Genomic DNA, 25,563 nt, shown 5'->3' on the forward strand with positions numbered 1-25,563 from the left:
GCAGGGCTGATTGGCCCTCTCTTAAGCTGGGCTTATCTGCAAGCCTGATAAAGTTGTCTACTCTCTCATCCTTCAGCTTAGCTTCACTGCCTGATTCACACTTGCTGCTGTGGCTGATTGAAGCTGAAAAGACAGAACTGTGCTGGGAGCTGCTGCTCCAGCTTCCTACCCGGGTCGGATATCAGCAGCCAGCCCTTGGTGAGGCCACCAGTGTGCACGACAAGTGCACTCATCAAAGTTCATCTGGAAGTTCTTCACTTCTGTTCCTTTCCTCTAAGGAACTCAGACCTGTTCAGCAGACCCAATCTCATTTATCCATTGTGTTCTCCATGGAAGGATAAATGGGTTCAAGTAGGGTTAGATAAAGTTGCAGAACTTGAGAGTATCAGAACTGGAAGCGTCCTTAGAAGTCATCACTCATTCGGTCAACAAGCTTTTACTGAGTGTCTGCTGGGTGCCTGGCGCTTGCCCATTGCCGAGGACACAGCCGGGAATAGGACATCCAAGGTCCCTGCCTTTGTTGTGGTGCGAGCGACCACTAAACCACAGGGACCATTTCAGCTTGAAGGGTGTGACAGGATAGAGAGGAAGTGCCTTTGGATCAGCCCCTTTGCCACTTTGTTGTTTTAGATAGACCTATTAAGTCTTGTAGGTCAGGAGCCAGCAAACTGTGGCCCAAGGGCCAGAGCCAGCCAACTACAGTCCCCAACCCTAAGAATGGTTTAACATTTTTAAGTGGGTGAAAAAAAAAATTACACAATTGCAATAGATTTTAGTGTTTGGAAACACTAACTTTGAATCTCAGTCAAGTGAAATGTTAACCTATACCCTCCCTTCCTAAAAGAATTCCGTTCTTCTCATTAGTAGATCTGTATTACAGAAACTTGTTCTCAGGTATTACAATAATATTTTGAATATTGTCAATAAAAACTTTGTGGAATATTGTTTTCTCTCATGTTATATAAGTACGTACCTATTATAATATCTTTAATTTGGCTTCCTGACCTGCACAACCTAAAATATTTACTATCTGGCCTAAAAAGTTTACAGACCCTGGTTCTAGCTGTGTGACCTTGGGAAAGTTACTTCCTTAGTCTTGGCTTGCTCATCTGTAAAGTGGGCATGGCACCTGTCTCATAAGCCTGTTGTGAAGGAACATAAAGAGAATGATGTTTGCCATCCCTATAGCTTCAGTAGCTGTTAGATCTTCCCTAGAGAAAAGTCACTAGGAATGGATTTATGAGGATGTGGTAAAGGGAGCATTAGCAGGGATGGGCACCAGGGTGGGGTGGGTCCCAGTGCTCGCTTGGAGGGTCACCATCATGAGGAACCACAGCTCCCAGGGTTGCCGTCCAGCCCCCTGAGGTTTGGACCTTGAACCTTGCAAGGGCTGCTTCCTGACAGCTCTGCAAATCCCCATGACATTAATGCCGCTCCGACATAATTTTCCTCGTGAAATGCAATGAAGCATAACTAAAAAATGTGAGTAACAGCTTCGGGCCCTTAATGAGGCTATAAATACAGGATGGAAATAATTTATAAAGCTAGCTTCTAAAGAACTGTCCTTTTCCTAGACCTCTTCACTTTCTCTTTGCTTGTCTCATTAATACTAGCCATTGGCTCTCTTTGCTAACTCATTTTAAGAAAGAAACAAGGCATTTATCATTTTGTAATGGTTGCTGCTTCTCATTTCATGGGAGAGGGAAACAAGAAAGCTATATGAACTGCAGATACTGGGTGGACGGCTTGGCTCACTCACTGTCTAGGTGACTTGCTCCATCCAGCAGCAAAATTACCTGGTCTTCCTTCAGGGTCAGTGTAAATATGCTATGCTGTATGTGTAAAAATGAAATCTGTGAATGCCAAGGGTCAGCAGTCTTGAGTCATTTCATGCCTTCTTACCAGCTTCCCTGGGCTGTGTCTTCCTTGAACAGATGGGCAAACAGAGGCTGGGGCTACTGGAATGAGCTCACAGGGCAAAGGGGCCTGCAGAGCCTGGACAGAGCTGGAGACCTGGCTATGCTTGGGGACTTGGAGTCAGAGGCACATCCTCGCTCCAGGGTCACCCATCCATGCACAACTGCTCCCTGCTTCATGACAGCCAAAAGGCTCCCTGTAGCAAAGCTCCAGTAGGAAGCAGTTTGATGAGAACCAAATGGCTCTGGGAAGAGCTCAGGACAGATGTCTCTGGTTCTGTCTGACACCAAAGACGATGCCACCATCATCAGGAGCAGTTTGGAGCCTGGAATCCAAGGGACTTTGGGGACTTTTCCAGGGATGTTACAAACCAGTCATCACAGGCCAGCTCACTGGGTGTTGTGAGTGTGCCCATGCATGGAATGAATGTATGTGTGAGTTTGAAGAAGTGAGTCAAAGGGAAAACAGAAGGGTGTTTGCAGTGGCCTTGTAACACTGTTTGTTGGTACCAGGCTATGGGAAGAGGTGTGTCAATCATCCCCTGGGGAGGTCTTAGGGGAGAGCTGTTTGAGATCCATGCAATGGAACGCTGAGCCATGCATGTGTCTGTACGTGTTTGTGTGTCTTGCTTTGTTGTTCGTTGAACCTGCAGACCAGACTGCTGGGAAGCAGAGGGTAAAAATGAAGGCAACGGGGAAGAAAGCTGAACACAGGGCCTCTTGGTAATTTGCAGATGTCCACTGTATTGCATCATGACAGGGGTGTCCCTGGGGGCAGAAGACCAGCAGAGGGGGAGCAGAGGATGCGTAGGGCCCCAGCTGGGAGAACAGAGCTCCCATTTCTCAGCTGGAAAGTTCAACATGACTAACTACATGTTCCCAAAGGAGAGTTGGGGTAGAATGCAGCAGCTGTCTTGGTCTCTTCAGTTTCCCTGGCTTTGGCCCCCTCATTGAATATGAATTTGTGGGTGCCTGAAACTTTGGAAGAAACTGCTACAGGCTGTTTGCCTTTGCCCAGTGCAAGAAGACTTGGGATTTTTTTTCTCTCTTGGTACAGATGGTGTAGTTATTTTAAGTAAGTGACGTGCTGCAGTGAAAATGGGCAACTCTTCTTCATTTTTCAGCTTACTGAAAAAAAGAAAAGGGAGGAGGAGAAGCCCCACTAGCCAACTTCGTGCTAATGCTTGTCTTTTTTGGATTCTAAATGTGTCCCAAGACACCGAGATGGGATAAATATTTCAGCCACTAGAAAGTCCTGCTGTCGGGCTGAAAAGATTTCTAACCTCTTTTGAAGTAGGCAGGGTGGTAATTTACTTGCACAAATCCAGACACCCCTATGTCCTTTATTTTTGACTGTGTATGTACAGATCCCACTCACCTTCTAGGGGGTGGGGTGGATGGAACTTGCCAACGAAGATTATGAGGGATGGGGATAAGTCAGTAGCTGAGCACTTGTTTTTCTTCTTAGAGCAGCCACAGATATTTATTGGGAGGCTTCTGAGTGCCGGGTGCCAAGGGTGCAGAGCTGAGGGAACCAGGCCCCTGCCTTTAGGGAGTGTGTGGTCCAGTAGGGAGATGGTACAGAGGCCCCAGAAAGCACAAGCTGGGGTAAAGGAGAATGTAAAGTTAAAGGAGAATACAGGCACTATCAGAGTGAGAAGCTGGGGGACCAGCCTTAGGCTGGGTGTCTACAAAGAGGTCTCCAGGTCAGTGATAGAAAGCTGACGTCTGAAGGGGTATCAGCCAGAGATGTGTGAGTTTGCTGGGGCGGTCATATCAAAGTACCGCAGACTGGGTGGCTTCAACAACACAAAGGTATTTTCTCACAGTTCTGAATGCGAGGAGTCTGATATCAAGGTGTTGGCAGGGCTGGCTGCTCGTGAGGCCCCTGTCCTTGGTGTGTAGATGGCTGTCTCCTCGCTGTGTGCTCCGTGACCATCCCTTTGTGCCCTCACATCTCCTCGTATAAGTGCACTGGTCATATTGGCCCACCTAGATGATCTCATTTTACCTGAATTATTTCTTCAAAGACCCTGTCTCCAAATACAGTCACATTCTGAGGTGTTGGGGGTTAGGACCTCAGCCTGTGAATTTGAGGGGACACAATTCAACCCATAGCACCAGGTGAAAGGTGGGTGGGAGAATTGGGGTCACTGAATAGTGGCGTGTGGAGTCCTCGCTGCACAGAGGACCTTGGTTTTCCAGGAAATGGTTGGAAATGAGGCTGTAGAGGTTGCTGCCAGGGCTGGGTCATACTGGGCCTTGTAAACTATGGCAGGGGTTTTAGATTTATTGTACAGACACTGAGAAGCTATCAGCAGCATTTTAAAACCTCACCCTGCTCAGAGGGAAGGAACCTGGGAGGTGTGTGCGGGAAGTGCAGTTGGCTGGTTGGTTTAAGCCAGGATTTCCCAGCCTCAGCACTATTGACATTTGGGCTGGGCGATCCTTTACTGTGAGGGGCTGCCCTGTGCATTGAAGATGTGCAGAGCAGTCCTGGTCTTTCCTCTTTCAATGTCACAACCCCAAATGTCCCCAGACACTGCCATATGTCCCCCTAGGGGCAAAATCCCCTGTTGAGAACCACTGGTTTGAAGGGGACAAGAGGTCAAGGCTTCTCGGGTTGGATGATGGCCATGCACGTTGGATGGGCTTCAGGAGGATTTTTGAAGACTGAGTCAACAGGATTTAATCTCTCTTTGCCATGGTTTCTCCTTGTGCTTCTGAGTTCGATGATACTGTCATTTTCCTAAAGCAATAGGCTCTGTGCCCCCGGAATGCATGATGGAGTTGCTCAGAAGCAACTCCAATCACAAAGAATGTTCCTCTGTGTTACAGTCACCAGGCCCTGGGGATCCCTGGTCCCGCTGGTAAAAGCGCTTTGAGCCCTGTGGCTGGCAGGACCACCTGGGTATAACAGATGTGGTATTTAGTCTGTGTATTGCACCCTTTCATTTGTCAAGTCCCTGTGCTGCCAGCCTATTGACTCTCAGAGCAAGCACTTTGGAATCTAATCGGGCCAATTTTCTGGCTCCGGAAATCTGTTTATCAGAACAAGATTTCATGGTTGCAGTGACTTTTCCACAGGGCTTACCTTCGAGAAGCTAGCTCTACAAAAGCAAGTGTAAGTGATTTCCAAACAAAACAGAATGGCAGTTACATTCTGGAGCCTTGAAGAGCTCCCTGCTTGCTGCCGGAGCTCAGAACAGTTGTTAGGAAACAGCTGGAACATGTGGGTTAGCTAAGTTGTGCATTCCGTGTCTGGCTGGAATCCAGCAACTGGCTGTCCTTCTAGGCTTTTCTCCTGTGCATCTTGAGCACTCGCCTAGAGATGGTGAATCAATTTCATGTTCTCAGGGTTGGTGGTGGCTTTCTGGAGTCCAGTCTCAAGAGGGATCCTAATACTGAGTGTGGGCTCTGTGGCCAAGTGCCACAATTAGTGATGTCTGACTTGGTAGTAGAATAGGGGAAGTAGGGGCACAATATGTCCGCAATTCTCAACAATCAGAGCTGCGTGGTTTTTTGTTCCATACCATTCAGGGCCCTGGGCTGAGCCTTCTTGCATGTGCCTTCTCTGTCGTTCCTAGGCCTAAGGACCCTTAGGTTCCATCCCAGTATCTATCAACATCTACAGCAAATGCCACCTCTTTCCCGATGCCTTTCTGTAATGCTGGAAATTTCAACTTTATCTTACAAACACTGGGGAGCCATTCAGCAGCTTTTTAAAGTAAGGGAGTAGCATGATCAATTTTTTCTTTAAAGAGAAAGGCCACTCTGACCAGTGAGGAAGACATGGGGAGTAGGGAGGCCACCTTGGGAGGTTGTGACAATAATCCTGGAAAGAGATGGTGGTGACTTGGGCTGGAGTCACAGCTGTGGCCATGCAGGACTTGGCAACTGGCCATCTGTAGGGGGTGCTGCAGTGAGGAGGGGCAGGGAGATTTTTAGGGTCGTGGTGCAGGTGGCTGGGGCAGGGTGAGGCCCCAGGCTGTAACTGCTCTTCTAGAATTCTTCAGTGAACTGTGGAACGTCATTTGCAGTAGAGAGACCTGGTGTACGCTATGAATTCAGCTCAGCGGGGCTGATGGGGCTTCTGGCCTGAGGCCATGGCCATTCCAGTTTGTGGTTGCCCACTTGTTCCAGCTTAAAATAGCTTTAGTATCTCCCCAGTAGTACCATAGCCACACAACAGAGTGAGAGCTCATTTCTGCTTGGAGCAGTCAGGGAACACTTCAGAAAGGAGGGAGAGGAACATAGAGGTTGTGTGCGAAAGGGTAGATAGGGATTTACTAGGAGACCCTGCGGTCCAGGGGCATGCAGGTAAAAATAACAGCACATGTAAAGAAGATGTGCTGTCAGGGATCTGCAATGAGATGCCTCCTTTTGGCAAAGCTCGTGAAAGTGGATAACGGGTCCTGCTCTCCACCTGCCACCCCCGGGCAGGCCAGGACACCTCTTTGTACATGACAATGAAAGTGTGTTGGTATCCTGTGTGCCTTTCCGGCCTGAAGGAAAGAGCCCCAGCTTTCCTGTCTGCTTCTTTAGGTTCTGGCACAAGGGTCTGGTCATAAATGTTCAATAACTGCTTACTGATAATGGAGGAGGGAGCTCTAGAAGGACTGGTCTTTTTTTTCTCCTTTTCCCCCAAGCCTGTTTTATTTCCTCTGGCTCCTTATCTCCCTGCCACTGACCACACTGGCTCAGACTGATCAGATTGATCAGATTCTGGCTCCCTTGAAAAATCTGCCCCCGGGGTGCATTGATGGATTAATTTGGCCCACTCTGCCCCCACCATCTTGGCCTTGCCTGTTTGCTTTGCAGCCTAAGAGTTGGCACTTTTGAGCAAGGGCCTTGGCCTATCGTGACTCTGCTCAGTGGAGCTGAATCTAAACCAGGGGGCTAATTCTGTACCTCTAAGGAATTCTTGGCAAGCAATCAGCAGCCTTGGCACACTTTTGGGAGTTAGAAGGCCTGAGTTTTAAATTTCAGTTTGACCTTTCCTCCTCATGTGACCTCAGACAGGTTGATTTTGTTATTTCCCAAAGTGAAATTATCTCCCAGTTTTCCTGCTGACCTGGCCCAAGTTCACGGTTATGTGATTGCATGTGCACAGGGCATGAGGCTGGACGGAGGCATGGGAGTCCAGTGCTCACTCCTGTGTTGTGACCTTCATTTTTAGCCCCTGCTGATGGCTAGAAAAGAATGTTTGGGTTTTGTAGCTGAGCTTTTTGGTGAGAAAGAAGAACAGTCAGTGAGCAGCAGTTGTGTGCCAAAGCGCCTGCCAGAGGCTTTCCTGTACCTCTCCATTTAGTCTTCTCAGAATCCCAGGGCAGGGCAGTGGGGTTTGGAGCAGACTCCCAGCTCATTTCACAGATGAGGAAGTTGAGGCCCTGAGAGGTGAAGTCACCTGGTCACCTTCCGGAAATCTCCCATGCATAACCCATGCCAAACAAGAGCCCATCCAGTGTGGGGGCTCAGGTCCTCGTCACCCTTGCTGCGCTGCTCATCTCCCTGTCCCTCTCTCTGACAGAGAGCCAGCTGCTGCCTGGGAACAACTTCACCCACGAGTGCAACATCCCAGGCAACTTCATGTGCAGCAATGGGCGGTGCATCCCCGGTGCCTGGCAGTGCGACGGGCTGCCCGACTGCTTCGACAAGAGCGACGAGAAGGAATGCCGTGAGTGGCCGGCGCTCTGCTTGGGAGGTGATGGGGGAAATCCAGGGCCGGCAGGTCCTGACGTGGCTCAGAGCCTGTACCCTGTGCTTGCTGCAGGCTGGTGGGTTTCTCTCCACTTGGTAGCTGTCTCAGGGCAGCATGGTCTGCGCACACAGGAGAACTGTGTGTTCTGGCTCTGAATTGTCTCTCTGGAAGCCAGCTGTCTCAGGGCAGCATGGTCTGCGTAGAAACAGGGGTCTTGGTGGGGATGGAGCCTCAGCTTTGGGGGAGCAGAGGGCCCTTCCACCAGGATCTACGTGCCCCCACCCCCCATCATGGGGCACTGTCACTGCTCTCACTTTACATGAGCCTCCCAGAGGTCATGTAGCTTCAGAGTCTCCCAGGCAGCAAGCAGCAGGTCTGGATTTGAACCCAGAGCTGCCTGACTCGAGGCCTAGGCTGGTCTTTCCCATCTCATACACTGTGGAGTGTTTTTGCTGACTAAGTAAGGGATAGCATTCTATCAAGTATCTAGCAGGCATTTGGGACTGACTAGGTAGTAATCTGCTTCCTTATGCCCTTTGTCTGCTGGTATGACTGGGCACCACCAGGGACATGGCGCTTGGGGTTCCTTCTGTTCCTCCCCAGCACACCTCCTTCTTCATGCCCCTAAAGTAGGCATGAGATGTGCGTAGGGGATAATCTGTGAGAAAGGAGGCATATGAAAGGAGGGGCATCCGGGGCAACAAATGATTGTGCCCCTTGCCCCATATGGGCACGTTCTTTTCCCTCACCAGAGTTTGGCACGGCTGAGTGAACTTGGCCACCTCACGCTGGCAGGAGGGAAGCACACCTGTGGTGGGCTGCGGCCAGGCCTGCCTAGAGGATGACGGCCTTGGGACCACACAACTGGACAATGGTTCTTGGCTCTTTGTGGCCTTTGGGCACCCCGCCACAGGGCCTCTCTGACAGGAGAACTGTGTGTTCTGGCTCTGAATCTGCTCTCTCTCTGGAAGCCAGCTGAGGAAGTGGCTGAGGATAGAATGATAATTTGAACTTTTAACATAGCCGTTACCAAGGTTTGAGGCCCAGTCTGTTGACGCACAGGAAGGAGCCCTGGGTTTGGAGCCCAGCTCCAGAGCCAGCCACCCCTCCCTCGTGATGTGCTCCATGGGCAAGCCGCGCACTGTGAAGCTGGCCTCTTACCTGTCCAAGGGATGCAATATCCCTGTTTGCCTGCCCCAATTCTTAGAGAGGTTTTGGGAGACGGGGGTGTGGATTAGGAATAAGATTTTTTGTGGGGAATATTTAATTTGTTTGTTGCATGTGAATTTCTTCTGAATAGACCAGTATACATAATGCCTTTGTATTTTTGCAGAATTTTTTGAGAAAGTATTGGGTCTATTTCAGTTTTTTTCTGTTTCTAGCATGGCTTCAAAATTGCTAGAAATTTAACACTTGTGTTTACAAATGATACTGTATGTGCAAACTCTATAATATGCCCAGTTTTGAGCATAATTAAACACTGTATGAATATGTGGAGTGATATTTTTGGAATATGGTGTGTATTTGAACTCCAGTAAATGCAGCTTATCTTCAGCTGGCTGAGTGATAAGTTCGTGAAAGAGTGCAGGATTGGGAGTTGAGACCAAAGTTTTATTCCCAGCTTTGTCAGTAGCAGCCGTGTAACATGAGGGTATTCTGTGACATTTTGTGTCCTCTGTCAATCCAGTTCCAAGATTTCAGAATTCATGCTCAGACTAGAGAGATAGTGGAAAGAGGGTAAAAAAAAGAGATGGTGTGGGCAGCCGCCTGGCGCTCTATATGTAGTTTGGTTTGGAGCAGGCTCTTCTTGGCCATTCTCAGTCATTTTTTTCTCCTCATTTCCTATCTTTAACCCCCAAATACAGTAGAGACTTAATTGGCATTTATTTAATCTTTTGATCAAAACATAATTAAAAAAACTATATACACACAAGCACATGCGTCAAAAAATAACTACACTTTGTTGCCATTTTTTTTGTCTTTAAATTGTATAAACAGAAGAACACTGGAATGCGTAGACAATAGAGGGAAGGAAAAGAAGTTCTTTTTCTAAAATAACTTCTACTTGCATTTCAAATTTGTTACATATTCTCTTCCAGTCTAGGAGTTGAGGGTATGAGCAGCAGAGAATGACTGTGTTCAAATTCCTGACCTTCCTTCACCCCTTTCCCTCCATGCTATGTGATCTTAGGAGAGTTACCGCAATGTTCTGAACTGTAGCCATTGGGAGGATTCAATGAGAATTCCTTAATCTCCTACTGCCTCAATTTCCTACCCTCTAAAATGATAATAGTAAGGCTTCTAATAAGCATTGTTGCGAAGTTCTAATGCACGTTAAGCACACAGCGTGATGCCTGGGGTATAGTAGGTGACTTGTAAACGTTATCTGTTCTTGGTCAGTTTGCACAAACTGTTTTAATATGGCCCCTGTCATAAGGACGTGTGATTGAGTTCTACGTCCTGCTAGAGGCCCCTTGGCGCATTACCATATTCAGCATTCATAATTGTTGTTTGATGAGGTTGCCTATTATTGCCTATTGATGCCTATAGTATATCAAGTAAATGCACTATAACTGAAGCATTCCTCATAGTTGGGTGTTTAAGTCTCTGTGCTTTTTTACTTGTGCTGATTGAAATATTTAGGATAAGTTAAGAGGCTTATCCATACCCAGAGGACAGAAATTCACTATGGTTTCAGCTAAGGTCAGGATGGCTGGGCTGAACTCTACAACGTACCAACTGGGCCATCTTTTCAAGGGCATCCTGAGAGTAGCCAGTTTAGAGTCTGTGCCACCTCCTTTTGTATCTTACTCAGAAGTTGCAGAGTCTTTTCTCTGATTCTTTGAAACAGTGTGGCACTTATAGGGAAGAGAGTAAAGGTGGCTTATATTCTCACCTGGAAAGAGGTGATTGCCTCAAGTGTCCTAGGAAATAGCTTTGGCATTTAGAAGATGATAATGTGCTTAAGAAAGAGAATTCTTGCCCCTTCCAAAGGTGAAGGAAGAGCCAGGAGAGGTGTGTGGTGGTAGGATGCATGGCAATGAGTGCTATTCTGTATCCACGTAGAGGAAAAATTTTCGTAAGACAGGAAGAAACTTTTTTATCATAAAGGTACTAAAAATCACGTGTTGTGAAAATTGCAGGAATGGGAAGGAGGAAAACAATGGAATCGCATGTAGAATCTGAATTCTGATAGACTAACTGTTAGCATCTTAGAAATTTTTATTCAGGCTTTTCCGAGTTGTAATCACTGTGGGTACACCATTTTATATTTTGATCTTTTTTCTAGGTAATAACATTCAACATCTGAACATTATTCTTTGTTTTTTGTTTTTTTCTCTTTATCAGTTTTAATGCTTAGATAAATCACTTGGTATAATGTAGTTTCTTTACTCATTATTTGATATTTATGTTGTTTCCATTTTTTTGCTGTTAGAAATAGTGTTCACTATTGTGAACATGAGGGTGGATATGTCTTTCCCCTTGTTTTGAGAAGTTTTCTTAGGCTAGATTTTCAGAAATGAAATGACTAGGTTGAAGGACAAGCACCTTGTCTGGTCCTTGAAACAGATACCCACTGGTTTTGCTAAAGGTTGTGCCAGCTTGTTTTCTCACTGGCAACATGTGAAAATTCACATGTGGCTTTATTTTAGTTTTGGCTGTATTGGGTAAAATCCTGAAAGTTTTTTTCTGGTTAATTTAATAGTAGAAAACGGTTATATATTTTAATTTTCAAATTTTTTATCATCTAAAGAGGTCGAGTATGTTCTCATACCCCTGTTTACTAGTTGTATTTCTGACTTGGTGAAATATCTATTAGTGGACTAGAATAAATTTCCAACTGGGCTGAGTCATGTAATTTTCCACTTCATGAATCTGGAGAACTTCCTCCTTTGAGTTTTGAGAAAAGAGGCTCATTTTAGAATAGCTTGGGTGTATTTCTGTTCTTGACTAGTGGAATGCCCTAAGTGATCATTTTATCCAAGTAGCTTTTTGTTTTGGTAATAAAAGGAAAGGAGATAAGTTTTAGAAAAATGTGGATGCTCTGTGAAAGCTCTGATTATAAGAATAATTTTGTGCATTTACTGGAGCTTCCTCTGGGCTGCACTGTGCCAGGCACTTTACATTATATTAACTCATTTGATTATCAGAAGCCTTTTGTGGAAGGCACTGTTGTTATTTCCATATGCGGAAACTGAGCCATAGAAAGATTATGCATAGTTTACCTGTTATCCCAGAGAATAAGTCCTCACAGCCTTCCTCCATCAGAGACCACCAGTGAGGTCCTGCAGTCTTTCTCTATATGGATCTCTGTTACTCTCCTGAGAGGGATCATGCTGTATGTTATCACTGCTAACCTGCTTTCTAAAAAACTTTACAAATGTCGATAATATCGTCCTGTATAAATGATTTATGAAATGGCTGTTAGTCCTGTGAGTCTCTGAAAGAAGAGACTGTACTTTAATTACTGCCACTCGCTGTAATCATAAAGCCGCAATCCAGATTTCCAGAACCCTCACGTGACCTGATCTCAAGAGTGCTAAGATCTCCTTCTAGCTCTGTGTCGAATTTCAGCTGTGCCCTAACCAAACGGGGGAGAGATCTTGGAGATTTGAGGTCCAAGGTTTGTCACAAGGTGGCTCATTGTCTTTGAAAAGCTGCGTTGATCAGTATCTTTGACTAGATGCATACAGAGCTTTAAAGTCTCAGGCCCTTTCTGTTTGTGTGTGGGAGGAAGTTGCAGGGGTGCAGAGGAGATGAGGATAAATTCAAGGATCTTGTCAAATGACAAAATTTTGATGAAGTTCCAAGTCCAGAGATGAGAAAGGGTGTAAAATGGAATTCGAATTTTCTTTGCTTTTACTGTTCCCAACCACTTCTGGAGCATGACTTTTAATTGCTACTGTGTGATGGTGTAAATTCGTAAGATAGAGATGAGAGGATATGTTTGGACTAATGATCACCAAGAAATATAAAAAGGGGAGGAAAACGGGGGCAGAAACTCTTCCTTTCCTTTTTGCTGTCGTTTTCACCTTCTGCCCCTAGGTGGCGCCACACATAATGTTTTCTTTTAAACCTGCCTCTACAGGCCAAGCAGAGGTGAGGGGAAAAACTGGATTTTGAGCTATTATCCTTACCAAACTTTAGCAGTAATTCAGCTATTTCACGAGAGCACTTAATGCTCAGCTCCCATGCAGAATGCCGAAGAAATTGGGGAGTTTCCGCAAGGTGGATACAACTTGCTTTTTCCTCTCTTCAGCTGCTCTGCCTTTTGTCAGAGCAGGGGACGGTAACAGCCAACTGCTGTGGTCCGGGGAGGCAGCCTGCTGATGAATTGGGGGATGCAGCTACAGGGGGATTTAGTCTTCCCTTTTACTGTGTATAGAGCAAAACTGTCACAACACCATTATCATGCGCTGAATTTGTGTATGTGTGTATCCCACCAGCCAAGATTAGGATGGTGAAGTCCTAATCCCCAATAGCTCAGAATGTGACCTTATTTAGAGACAGGGTCTTTATAAAGGTAGTCATGTTAAAATGAGTGGACCTTAGTCCAATACAACTGTGTCCTTATTGAAGGGGGAAATTTGGAAGCAGAGATACATGTGGAAGGGAGGTGGTGTGAAGACTTAAAAGGCGGTCATTTACAAGCCAAGGACCAAGGCTTCAGATGGGGCCAATCCTGTTAACTCTCCGATTTTGGAGGTCTGGCCTTTGGCACAGTGAGACAGTTAGTTTCTGTTGTTGAAGCCACCCTGTTATGGCACTTTGTTTCAACAGCCCTAGCAACTAACCCAGCCATCTTCCTATCTCACTGGTTTTTAAAAAATTGTTACATAATGAATGGCAGGTGTCCCATGGACATGTAACAGGATGGCATGCACAGACATCCTGCTTCTGTTTTTTTTTTCTTTAATAATTTGAAAGCAAGAATCTCATTGTTACTAGTTGAATTGTGTCCCCCAAAAAAGACATGTTGAAGTTCTACTCCCAGTCCCTCAGAATGTGAACTATTTGTGGTTAGGATTGTTGGGGCCATAATTAGTTAAGGTAACATCATACTAGAATAGGATGGGGCCCTCAGCCCAATGGGACTGGAGTCATTGTAAGAAGACAGTGAGGACAGTATGCAGGCAGGCCACGCAACAGCAGAGGCAGAGGCAAAGACTGGAGTGGTGCAGCTACAGGCAAAGGAACCCCCAGAACTCACAGCTGCCACCAGAAGCTGCAAAGAGGCAGGGAAAGATCCTACCCAGAATCTGCTGACACCTTGACCATGGACTTCTGCCCTCCAGAAATGTGAGAGAATAAATTTCTGTTGCTTAAAGCCACGCAGGTTATGGCATTTTGTTATGGCTGCCCTAGGAATTGAATGCACTTACTTCCCAGGGACAATTAAAGCCATTTGGGCTTCTGTGGGGCTGCTCAGCCCACAGATGTGGGCCTTCTTTTATTAACCTCCCTGCACCCCCTGCCGTGCCGCTGGTCCTCTCTGGGAGTCACACCCTCTGTTTCTGCTGGCACACCGCCCTGTCATGTGATTGAGAGGTCCCTTTTTCTCCAGGTTTTAGATCTGGCAAACCGTTGTTAAGTGCTGAATTTCAAAACCCTTCTAAAGCCGTTGAGCTTCAGAAAACAAAACTGGCACATACGAGGGCCTGGAGAACATCATTGCAGTTTAACACTGTGCCCATTAGACACTTCAGAGTGAAAGCTCATGGTCCTGCTTAGCCCTCATGGTACTGAAGCAATCTACCTGTGCGTGCTCATGTTGCCACTTTTCTAATGCAGTAAATTTGTTTGTTCGTGTACTTGTTTCTAAACATCTCAGGTAATTCCGGGCATGCCTCCCACTTCATTTAATTTCTTTCATCTGAAATGTGAGACCGTAAATCCTGTTTTAAGAACAGGGGCTTTGGGGCTAGCCTCCGTTTATGACCTCTGAGGCTCTGGGCTCTTTCCTCATCTAAAATGAGGATTTTTAGAACCGCAGTTTCCCTCCTCCTGCTCTCACTTTGAGAGCCTAAGCCATAGAAACACCTCCTTTGCTGGGTCAATATCTTCTTTGCACTTGAGAGAGTCTTGAGCATACCATCATGGGCTCTTACGAAATTTCTTTAGCTTAGAGCTCCAGGGAACCAGCCAGACCCTGAAGCCGGTGCAAAAGGGAAGGAAATAGATGTTTGAGGGCCGGAGATGAGCCAGGCAGGCCCTTCAGGTTGCAGGGAGGGAAGTTTGGAAGTAGCTGTCCTGCGTTCAGTTGGGGCTGGCCAGGGGACGACTGTCTGAAGGGACCTGCATTTGGCCTCCACCTGCCAGCTGTTTGAAGATGTGGGCAATTTTACACCAGGAGAAGAAATACAAAGTGCTCTGAAACTCTCTGGAGGTATTAGATTCCAGGGGGGAGCTGGGGCAGATGTTAACAAAATACCGCACACCAGATGGCTTAAAACAAAGGACAAGTATTCTCTCACAGTCCTGGAATCTAGACGTGTAAAATCAAGGTGTCGGCAAGGCCGTCTCTCTTTGAAGACTCTATTGAAGGGACCTTCCTTGGCTCCTTGGCTTATACATGCAACACCTCTCTCCTTGCCCAGGGAGAACATGGCATTCTCCTTGCCTCTGAGTCCAAATTTCCTTCTTGGATTAGGGTCCACCTTAATCCAGCAAGACTTTGTCTTAACTTGATTATAGAAGCAAAGGCCCTTATTTCCAAATAAGGTTGCATTCACCAGTTCCAGAACGCAACCTGCTGCCCTGGGTAAATGTTGAGAAGGTAGAGTGCTCACTGGCCAGCAGCCACCACAGTGTGTTTCCACTGTGCATAGGCGAGTTCTCACTGCACACGCTTGGGGTATTTAATGTTCGTACCCCTCCCTTGATAGCATGATGGTTGTGGAACAGGGCCTTGTCAACAGAACAGGAGTGGGTTGAAAGCCTGGAAGAGTGCTTTATATTAAAAAAATACATATATATTTTTAAAAATCAGTTATATGTAGTCTCACTTCTATCACCTGTGTCTTGATTTGGCCACGTCCATGATGAAAAAAGTATTCTCAATGCTAGTCAGTGCTTATGGCAGCCTATGAAAGTTCTGTGCCTTTAAAAGCCATGGGGATTGTGAGGACAGGTGGGGGTATGTGCTGTAACAAAACTGATGCCTGTAACTCTCTGCCTTCCAGCCCACCTGGGAGGAAGCTGGGAGGGCTCCCAGGCAGATTGGGCTGTAGTCAGGTTTCATTTGTCCTGTGCAAGAACACTGAAAACACGAGTTAATTGCCAATGTTTCTAAAGTGGGAACTTGCACATAAAAATTGGGATTATCAGATTTCCTTGAAAAATCAGATTTGGCATTAGGATACTTCCTACCCTCTGAGCAGTGTGTTTCCACTCTGCATCTGTCATGCATTTCACCATCTTGTTCATGCATCTTTTTACATGTTCAGATCTCTGAAGTTGAGATGCCTTTTATAATTGATGGGATAAGAAAACATGGTATTCTGGTTGAACTGACAAAGAGTTTTTTCTTCCTTAGCTGTACATAAAATAGTGGCATGCTTTGCAATTGATGGCATCTTAGATTCAATGAAATGGAATTAATTTTCTTTGATTGTTAGCATATGATGTTTCAACCGAAGGTGCTGACATTTCCAAACAGATAAATGTGTGTACATTTTCCTCTGCATGCTGTGCTTGAGGACAGCAGGCAGGGTGCAGAGTGGGAGGGGTCCGGTTCATAGTACCTGGCTTACTACTATACTGAATCCAGACTCTGTCACATGTGAGCTATGGAACTTGGGCAAGGTACTTAGCCTCAGTTTCCTTAAATCCCATGGAATATGTGTGAGGGTTAAATGAGCTGAAACCTTGAAAGCCCTTTAGTCAGCAGCTGGCACATAGTAAGTGCTCCGTGAATGTTAGTGTCCTCTGGTCAGCAGTGTGGAGTCACATTTCTGGTTTAGGTGCTAGCTGTGCCTCTGTAGTCACTTCCCTTCTTAGAGCCTCCACTTTTTCATCTGTGAAATGGGACCCGGCCCTCAAAGGGGGGTGTGAAAATCTGATGTGCATGTGCTGATGCCTGGTGCAGAGCAGGTGCTTGATGAAATCATCTTTTCTGTCTTCTCCCTTCCCCAGCGAAGCATTATTCTCTGAAAGGGAGAGGCTCCCCAGTTGCCAGAGAGGTGTTGACCCAGGCTCTTTGGGCTCCTACAGTCATCAAAGGTGGCCCAAGAGAGTGCTCTGTGGATTCTGCATTCTGACAGGTTTTCTAAGCAAAGGAAGGTAGACAGTTCTATTTCAAAAAAATGCTGTGAATGTTTAGGTCAGCAACACATTAGTGAAAATGAGCATCTGGCTTTTCCTGAGCCATTTTCAGAAGACCAGCCTGAGGGACCCCATGAGACCCAGCTTTGAGGGGTATGCTGTGTACCAGGGTCCTGGCCCCCCTCCCATGGGCTGGAACAGGAGAGCCAGACTCTGTCTGGGGGAGAAGTTGATGTAAGGCGTCCTGGAGCCTAGAGAAAACCTAGGAGGAATTTGCACAATTTAGTATCTTCCTGGAGGAGAGCAACTATGCCATTTCTGAAGTCACCAAAGAGCTCAGTTCCAAGAAAATTTTGTTTTGTTATTTAGTTAAGGCTCCTTTCACACATTCTTGCTCATGTCAGCCTTATCCCAACCTGGTGGTGACAGGAAGACTTGATGGTGTTTACCAGAGCCCCACCAAGCCCCTTCTAGTTTCTTTGGTTCCTCCCAGGTGATGGCTGCTGCTTCTTGGAAACTACGATTTCCATGCCAATACTTTCACCAGCGGAGAAGTTAGTAGCATAGAGTCATCTTAAAGTTGTCATTTAAATCAACTGTTTTACACAAGTACCAGCGTCACTCCATCTCGCTAGCCCTCCCCACCACATCTAGAAACTCTGCTATTCCCAGCCCAGTGTTCTACCTCTTCCCCAACTGCAAGGCAAGAATCTACATGAAGTAGCCCTGAGCTGCGAGAGTTCACATGCCTGTGTTGCTGGAATGCGTGTGGCAGGTCGCCTGGACACCTGTCATCAGGCACGCTCTGGTTGCCAGGACGTAGCTGTCACTGCATGATGTTGTCTGTGCTAACAGGCTCTGTAATTGCTAATAAAATTTAAATGACTGCAAAATCACAGAACATCAAGAATTTTTTTCCCCTGGCACATCCAGACAAATTTTGCTGACCCAAGTTAGCCTATGACTGCAGTCTTTTCTGTTTTCTTTCTTTATGATGACTTGCACTTTTAATCTGAGATATAGCTAGTTTGCAATAGTCTAATGGCTTTTTAAGAAACTCAGAGACAGATAGGAGTAATAATTAAGAGAAGAGGATGTAGCACATTCCTGTAATTTAGGCATGTGATCAGAGAGATTCTCTTGCTAGTAATGCCTGAAGGCTAGTTTTTTGGCAGTTTAGAGTAGGAGAAGATGAGCATAGAGAATCTTTGAGGTCAAAAGTTAACCCTTTTGAAAAAGCATTTCAGGAACTCTTAGCTTTAGACACGATGAATATGATGTCCTTTGTTAAGATTCCTGCAAGGAGTCCCATAAAATGTAGGGCATGTCTTGGGGCTAACGGGTTGTCAGGTTCCCAGAATCCACGGTTAGAAAGGAAGAGCCAAACAGGTTGCGTGCAGGTACTCCGTGTCCTACAGAAAGAGAAGTTTCAGGTAGATCCCAAGTTAGAATGCACTCTCTGCCTCCTTTGGCAAGGTGTGGTTTGCATGTACCAGAGTTGTTTATTTTTACCATCAATGCCCTTCATCTTGGGAGGATGACTGTGTGGAGACAGGTAATCGGTGTATCCGATTCCCGCTGGGGTTAACTATGCAGGGGCTGGAGACAATCTTGCTCTTGTTGTCAGCTGGGAAGGGTTGTTTGCTTCTCCAGTTCTTTGGGGATCTAGCAATGAAGCCTGTGATTTCTACTGACTGAGTGAAGGGAAAGTGCTTTGGGAAGGGATGAGACACAATGGGAGGAGCAGGTGATTCTGGAGGGGAGTCTTTTCAGTGGTGCATTGAGAGCATCAAGTGTCCTGGAAAGCAGGATGGGCAGCCCACAGGCACGGTGATTTTCTGGTGGTTACCCAGCAAGATGTATGTTTTTCTCTTGGCCATTTTGAACATTTTGGCCAGTGAGAGAGGAAACTGAGGCAGGAGCCTGCCCGTGGCTGTACATTTGTTCCCAAGCCTGTCAAGCCCATCATCATTACTGGGCTGGGTGTCACAGTCACTGGGTCTTTCCTATTGAGCCCCTGGCACGGCACGGCCCCTGGACGCTCAACCGGATAGTCACACTGCTCTCGGTGCCTGGGCAGCAGGTGGGCGTCCCAGGGGGAAGCCCTGTGGGGCTCTGCCAGGTGACAGGCAGCAGATCGTCTAGATACACAACATGCTGGGTCTGTGCCACTCGCTGTCTGATAGTAAAAGCCAAACCACGGTTATCCTAGTTCTCTGGAGTTGAGGACACTGGCCAGTCTGGTGCTGGGAAGGGGTGAGGGAGAGAGGTCACCTGCCCATGTTGGGCTGTTTCTGGGTTGCAGCCGTGACAGTGCCTGTGCTTTGACGTGAGGCCTGGCCACTGCACCCACCTGCTTCCTGACCCCTGCCACACTCAGGACCTCCGCTGAGCTCCTGAGGCGGAAGTGGAGGTGAGGCATCCCGCCTTTTCCCACCTCCCTGATTAGCCTGTGCTCAGCAGCATGCCAGGATGTTAGTTCTTATGGGGACTGTGGAAGGCCCTTCAGCTGCCCTGGCTTTGGGGACAGGCTGTGGGGCTGCAGTTAGGACTCAGGCTCTGCCCACGTTACTCAGGTGTGCTGAGACAGGATTGAGTGGCTGAGAGATTTACTGGGGGTGGGGGCTGGGGAGGGCCCGGAGGGCCATGATGGAGGTTTGGCATTTGGGGAGGAGAAGGAAGGAGGACGAGGAGGGCAGGAGGAGCCTCAGACTGCAGTGTGGGTCCACGACCAGGTCGGCTAGGCCCATGGTACGTTCTGGAGTCAGAGGTGCCAGTTGGAGGAGTCCTGGGTCTTGCAGGGGTGGGTCCAGAGGGCCAATAGCTGGGGCCATCAGTCACGCTCCCTGTCTCCCGAGACCTGAGTGGTACATTTTTCTGACCACCACAGCCACTGAGGAGTTATGTTGATACCCTCATTAATTCAGTTAACAAACATTTAGGGAATACCTTCAGTGCACTTGACACTTGTTGGCCCTGGGGGAGAATGGTAAACAAGGAAATTTGTGTCACGAGCCCTGGTGGGTGAGGAGATGAGTCAGCAAACAGGCAGTGGCCATGGGGTGTGATCCACTCTGGGAAAGGGGCATGTCCTGGGTGTGATGGGATCCCATGGGGTGGGGCACCCATGGGTGTCAGCTGGGGGCATCCCGGAGGGAGTGTGTTGGGAAAAGGCCAGTGTCTAAGCTGGGACTGGAAGGGTAAGGATGACTTAAACTCATAACCTAGTGGAAGAACTGGAGCAGAAAGATCACACCACCACAGCCCAGAGGGCGACAGAGCCGGGGGTGTGCACTTAGGCTGCTTGGAGTCATTCCTGTGGCTGGTGGGGTGGGAGAGGTTTTCAGGTGGTGTTAGGAGCAGTACGTGGTGGAGGCTAATCATGAGGGGCCTTGCAGATCAAGGGAAGGACATTAGCTGTGCGCCCAGGTTAAGAGCCTTCTGAGTGGGACAGATCATGCTCTGCCAGCTGTGTGGCCTGGACAAGTTGTTTAAACTTCATTTGCCTCATCTAGAAAATGGGGTAGGAACAGTTACGTTTCACAGCGTTATGAAGATTAAATGGCTCCTATAAAGGTCCTAGAGTAATACCTTTCATGCCGCAAACATTCAACAAATTTTATAGTCTGTGTCATTATCACATGCTTGAAATTCTCCTGCACAAAAGTTGTGGTAAAATGGTCTTCAATGCCTGTCTGCTGTCATCTGACAGTTATCAGACTTATCAAAATGACATGCCTAACACATTTTCTGAATGAATGAAGGAGTATCATAGTATTATCTCCATGGCTCAGGATGAAGCTGCCTCCACATAAATTTGCCAAAAACCAAAGCAAAAATATGAAAAGAAAAACCCTCAACAAGTAAGTTTCATTTGAGTTTTTTTATGAACAACAACTGAATGAAGCTCGAGGTTGTTCATTGCCTGGGGCTCTCTGGCTTGTAGGCACAGCCCGCAACCAGTGTTTCCTAACGCATGCTTGGTGGGCCACCGGACTCATCTGCTAATGTAGATTTGGGGATGACTCAGAATGTGCTGAAATACAGCGGTGGGCACGGAGTCTGCATCTCAACAAGCAGCTCCCGTAAGTCTTGTGCCCACTATGTTTTGAGATGCACCTGGCCTCTCCTTACACTAATGGTCTTGATGAAGGAGGAGCTATTTAGGACAAATCTTGCATTGCCACCTCTTTCACATCAGGGAAGAATGGAGCGTCCTTCCTAAGAAGCCCAGGAAGATAAGAAGCATCCAACTGGTTGGGCATTACAGAAAATAAGATAAAATAGGTAAACGATTTGGCTTTAAATCGTGCTGGCCTTCAAAGCAAAATATCTGAGCAGAGACCACTAAATATTGCAATGGAGACGTGCTAAGGGTCAGTGTCTGGTTTTGCTTTCAAGGTGTCTTCGTGCATATTGTCTCCTACAGCAAACACATGGTTTCCCCATGCTATCACTGCACTGCCACGAGAAAAACGACTTAATTCTCAGCAAGAGGTAACCTGGCCTTTGGAAATCTCAACAAGTAGTGCCAAGAAGATTAAATCCCTGTTAGCAGTGGGTATCTCTGGGAGGTAGGATGATGATAATTGTTTTTTCCTCACTTCTTATTTTTTGCACGGGAGGAAGTGTGTGGTCCATGCTGAAGCCTGCGTGGGTTCGTCCTGGTTGCTCTGCCTACTGGACAATTTATTTAATCTCTTTGTACCTCAGTTTCTTCATCTGTAAACTGGGAAATAATCAGAGTGTCTACCTCATAGAGTTTAATGTACTTATACTTGTTCAGTATTTAGAGAATGCTTGACAGTTTCTAAGCTCTTGAGAAGAATCAGCTATTATTGCTGATAACATCGTCGCCTTCATGTACATGCCATGTGTAATCAGGTAATTAAAAAAACAAAGTGCAAAGAGAATGGTTCCTAGGTCACAGAAGCTAATGTGTGAAGGGGTTTGAGTATCTGCCATCATAGGGATTTGCCTGAGATTTGCCAGCATCCAGCTCTCTGGTTTGGGGCTTGATTCTTCGTCTCTGCAGTGAGGGGTGAGACCCCAACAATGTTTCCAACTGTGCTCATTGGAGTGCCACAGAGGGACAAAGGGTGTTTTGGATGTGGACCCTTCTCTCTAAAAGTGAGGCAGCTGCTGCTTTTATTACTTTTTAATACTCAGTGAGCTTTGTATATGACCTCATTTTCACTGAGGATTCTGCAGTAAACAGACCAAAAGAGTTGAGACCCACTGTTAGTCTCTTCCTGACATCTGCACTTCCAAGGACAGCCCATAAGTAGCCTTTTTCTGAGCAAGGGTCATTTCCAACCATCATAACGTGGGGAGTACTTGAAAATTTATTTCTTCTAACAAGCCCAGATCTGCTTTCTGGAGCTCTTCAGTGGGAGCTGTGGGGTGCCTTATGTGCTAATGAGTTCCCTGTTTTTAGAACCGCTCAGGCAGATGGTGAGTTCAAGTTCTAGCTTCCTGAACTGCTGGCTCTGGGACTGGGTAAGTTTCTGCCTGTCTGAGAATACATGCAAAGTGCTTTAGTCCAGTAATGTGGGGGCCAGTGACCCTACTACTCTAAAAAGCAGAAGTGACTGGGGACCATCTGCTTGGATCATCTTCCTGCTACCATAGAAGACAGTTGCTCAGACAGCAGAGCAGACCTACCTGTTCTTGGTTCCAGACAGTTTCTGGGCGATGCTCTTCTAGGTGATCTCCCTCCAGTGCGGCTGACCTTGCCAGTGGGTCATATGCCATTAGGAGCCTGGCCTTTCATGGTTACTGGAGGGGCTGCCTGGAAATATTGTATAAGCACCTCAAGAATTGTGGCTCTCACTTTAAAACAGTCACCGTAATGCTAGCAGTCAGCCATGCCTGGAGACGAGGCCCTGGACGTTGTTCTCCTACAGTCCATCAAGTCCACACTCTTCCCTTTGCTCTGCAGGGTGTATTTCAGAAGAATCATAGACCTTGGATTGTGTAATCGTGCTCTGATACAAACCAAATCTTGGCCAAGTGTGAACAACTATGGAAACAATATGTGTGTGAGACACACTTCCCTGTGCTCTCTATTTAGCGTTCCAGCTCTTGTGCCAGGCTCCCCCCATCCTCTGCATTTCAAAAATATTCTGTTTTTCATTCCAGACAGTGGGAGTACAAAGACAGATTTGTTTCATCACTTGATTTGCTAATTCTGCCAGGCTTTTTCTCCTGCTGATCAGCAGTCCTCCTTAAAGTCTTCCATTTGAGGTTGGCCTTTAGGAAGATTGCATGGGAGCAGTATTGTATTTACCCTGTGTATAACTGCAGAGAATCAGAGTAAAATCAAAACAAGACGAACAGTTGAGAAAACAAAATAGTGCTTCTGTGAGTGAATTCTAGGGTAGGCTGGTGTGCCACGGCTGAGCAGGGTAGGGCAGCAGACCCTTTTTTGTTTTTGACCTTTGTATGGAACTTAGAGCATGTGATTTTAGTTTACTGAGCCTTCCTTTCCTTCTAAGTAGAAACTTGCCCCCTGGCATCTTCCCAGAAATACTGGTTATTCACAGGATTGACATCACCCAGTTCTTTGATTCCCTTGCTGAGAGAAGTGTAAAACTGTAGAACCCCAGCAGAAGCTACTGCTGAAAAAGAATGAGGATGGATGGACGGATGCATGGATGGACGGATGGATGGGTAGATGGATAGATGGATGGATGGATAGGGATAGACTGATGAGTGGATGGACAGATGGATTGATGGGTAGGTGGATGGATGAAGACAGGGATCTCTCTATAACCACATCTCTGCCCAGAAGTCTTCCTACTCTTCTTCCCTGGGCTAGGTAGACACCCCTTGTCCCTGCTTACATAGCCCTTGTCTGTTGTTGACTTGTAAACAAGCAGATATAGAAAAGATCATAGGTACCATCTTCCAGGTGACATTAGAAGCTTCTGTATATCCAGGAAAGATGTTGCATACATCTTGTTTACTGTTATCCCCACACAAACAGTGTCAACTCCTGGCACATGGAAAATGTTCAGTACGTATTTGTTGAATGAACCAATGAAAGAATAAGGACTCTTCACAAGGGGTCAAAATCTCTGCCTGCCTTCTTGTATGTCTTTCACATTGCTGTTCTCTCAGAGCTGTTTTTCTCTTACGAGGAAGCCAGATGGATTCTTCCTGCCTGTAACTCTCTCTCTCTCTCTCCCCCCCCACCCCGCCCACCCTCAACTGCCTCTCTGTCAGGAGTTTTGAAGGGGTCACCTGACTGGTTTGCTTTAACAGCCCGACCTCATATCCTCCTTTCTGCTTCCCCCATCCTAATTCCTTCTTGTTAATTAATCATTCTTCTGATGGTAAATATTTCTCCAGGCTCTCTCCTTTTTCTTTGGGTCCCCAGGGATGTGACCTCTGGGAGAGCCCTGTCTCCCTTTCTTTCTAAGCCTTTGTGTAGATACCCGTTATTATCAGCTCAGTCATTGTGTCCTGATACTTTGCTTGGATTTAGAGAGGAAAAGCAGGGGCTAATGAGGGGCTTTCGCGCTAGGGAACAGAGGGCACCTGGCAGCTTCATCAGCTTTTCCATTTAATTCCAGGCTTGGAGGGACACTGACCATGTTTAGCACAGCCCAGGAGGAGAGGTAGATAGCGTGGTCAGCCTTCCCCTGCTTAGCCATTGCCTGCACAGCCTTGCTGCCTGTGTGCAGAGGAGAAGCCGGAATGCTGTACAAGAGACCAGCCTGTGTTCCTCCTGGTTAGTTTACTTTGCTGCAAAGAACTAACTCTTGCTGGGGCTAAGCATTCTGGCTTTTCTGAGCTTTAGTTTTCCCGTCTTTAAAGTGACTTATCATCTCCATGCCTCCTTAGAACTACAGATGTCTCTTGTTGAAAATAGCATGTCTTTCTCCTTGTATGAAGTGGGCATTTTCTAGTATGTGGATGTACACATGTAGGAATGGATTTAGGCTGGTTTAGTTTTATGCAAAATGTGCAGACCTTAAGCCAGCATGTAATATAGGGGGTCCAGGGTCAGACTATGGAACTTTGAACTAGGTACTGGGCACGGCGCTCAGTGTGCTGCATAGATGATCTCATTCAGGCCTCACAGCTGCCCTATACAGTAAATCCTATCAGTATCCGCATTTCAGATGAGGAATTAAGGCTTAGAGAAGTTGAGTCTTTGACTAAGGTGCTGGGTGAATGAAACAAGTTTTGAAAACGCTTTCAGGCTTGAGGGAGTAGATTGACTGCTCTGCTATGCTGCCCTCTGCAGGTAAGTGCATGCAACAGCCGATCTGCGCAGAGGTTTCCAGGGTTCCCACGCAGCCTCCTGCCTCCCTTGGAAAGGGAGTGCAGGTGGAGTGTCCTGTGCAATGCTTTCCCATCCTGCTAGAAAGGATTACATTTTAAGTGTTTGCATCACGCCTGACTTTTCTCTTCATGCCTGGAGGATGCAGTAGCGCTTGAAGCATCCAAACCTGTCCTGGGCTTCCTTTTAGCCATCTTTTGCTGTCTTTTGTGAAGATCAATAGCAACAAATCTCAGGGCACTCTGCACTGCATATGCCTGGCAGGAGGGTGCCTGGGTACCTCCCCACCCACCCTCAAGGCCCTCCGTCCATTCCAGTCCAGAACTTCACAAATGTTGTATGTGTTGGAAAGGCGGGGATCTTGGTAAGATACAAATTCTATGTCAGTAGGT

At 46.8% G+C, this 25,563-nt stretch overlaps 1 protein-coding gene across 5 annotated transcripts in view; it reads left to right on the plus strand.

Moving 5' to 3' along the window:
- The window catches only part of LDLRAD3 (low density lipoprotein receptor class A domain containing 3), a 226,469-nt gene that overhangs the window by 60,655 nt on the left and 140,251 nt on the right, over positions 1 to 25,563 (plus strand). For 2 of the 5 annotated variants that reach the window (XM_037020045.2, XM_017649095.3), the window contains exon 2: positions 7,447 to 7,620. The exons of 1 other annotated variant lie outside the window; for it this stretch is intronic. In XM_037020045.2, coding sequence (XP_036875940.1) covers positions 7,447 to 7,620 — 174 coding nt within the window. The remainder of the gene's footprint in view (positions 1 to 7,446; positions 7,621 to 25,563) is intronic. 2 more of the 5 variants (XM_037020046.2, XM_037020050.2) reach the window with 1 other exon arrangement.

Source organism: Manis javanica, chromosome 11 (assembly GCF_040802235.1).
Source record: "Manis javanica isolate MJ-LG chromosome 11, MJ_LKY, whole genome shotgun sequence".
Lineage (NCBI taxonomy): Eukaryota > Metazoa > Chordata > Mammalia > Pholidota > Manidae > Manis > Manis javanica.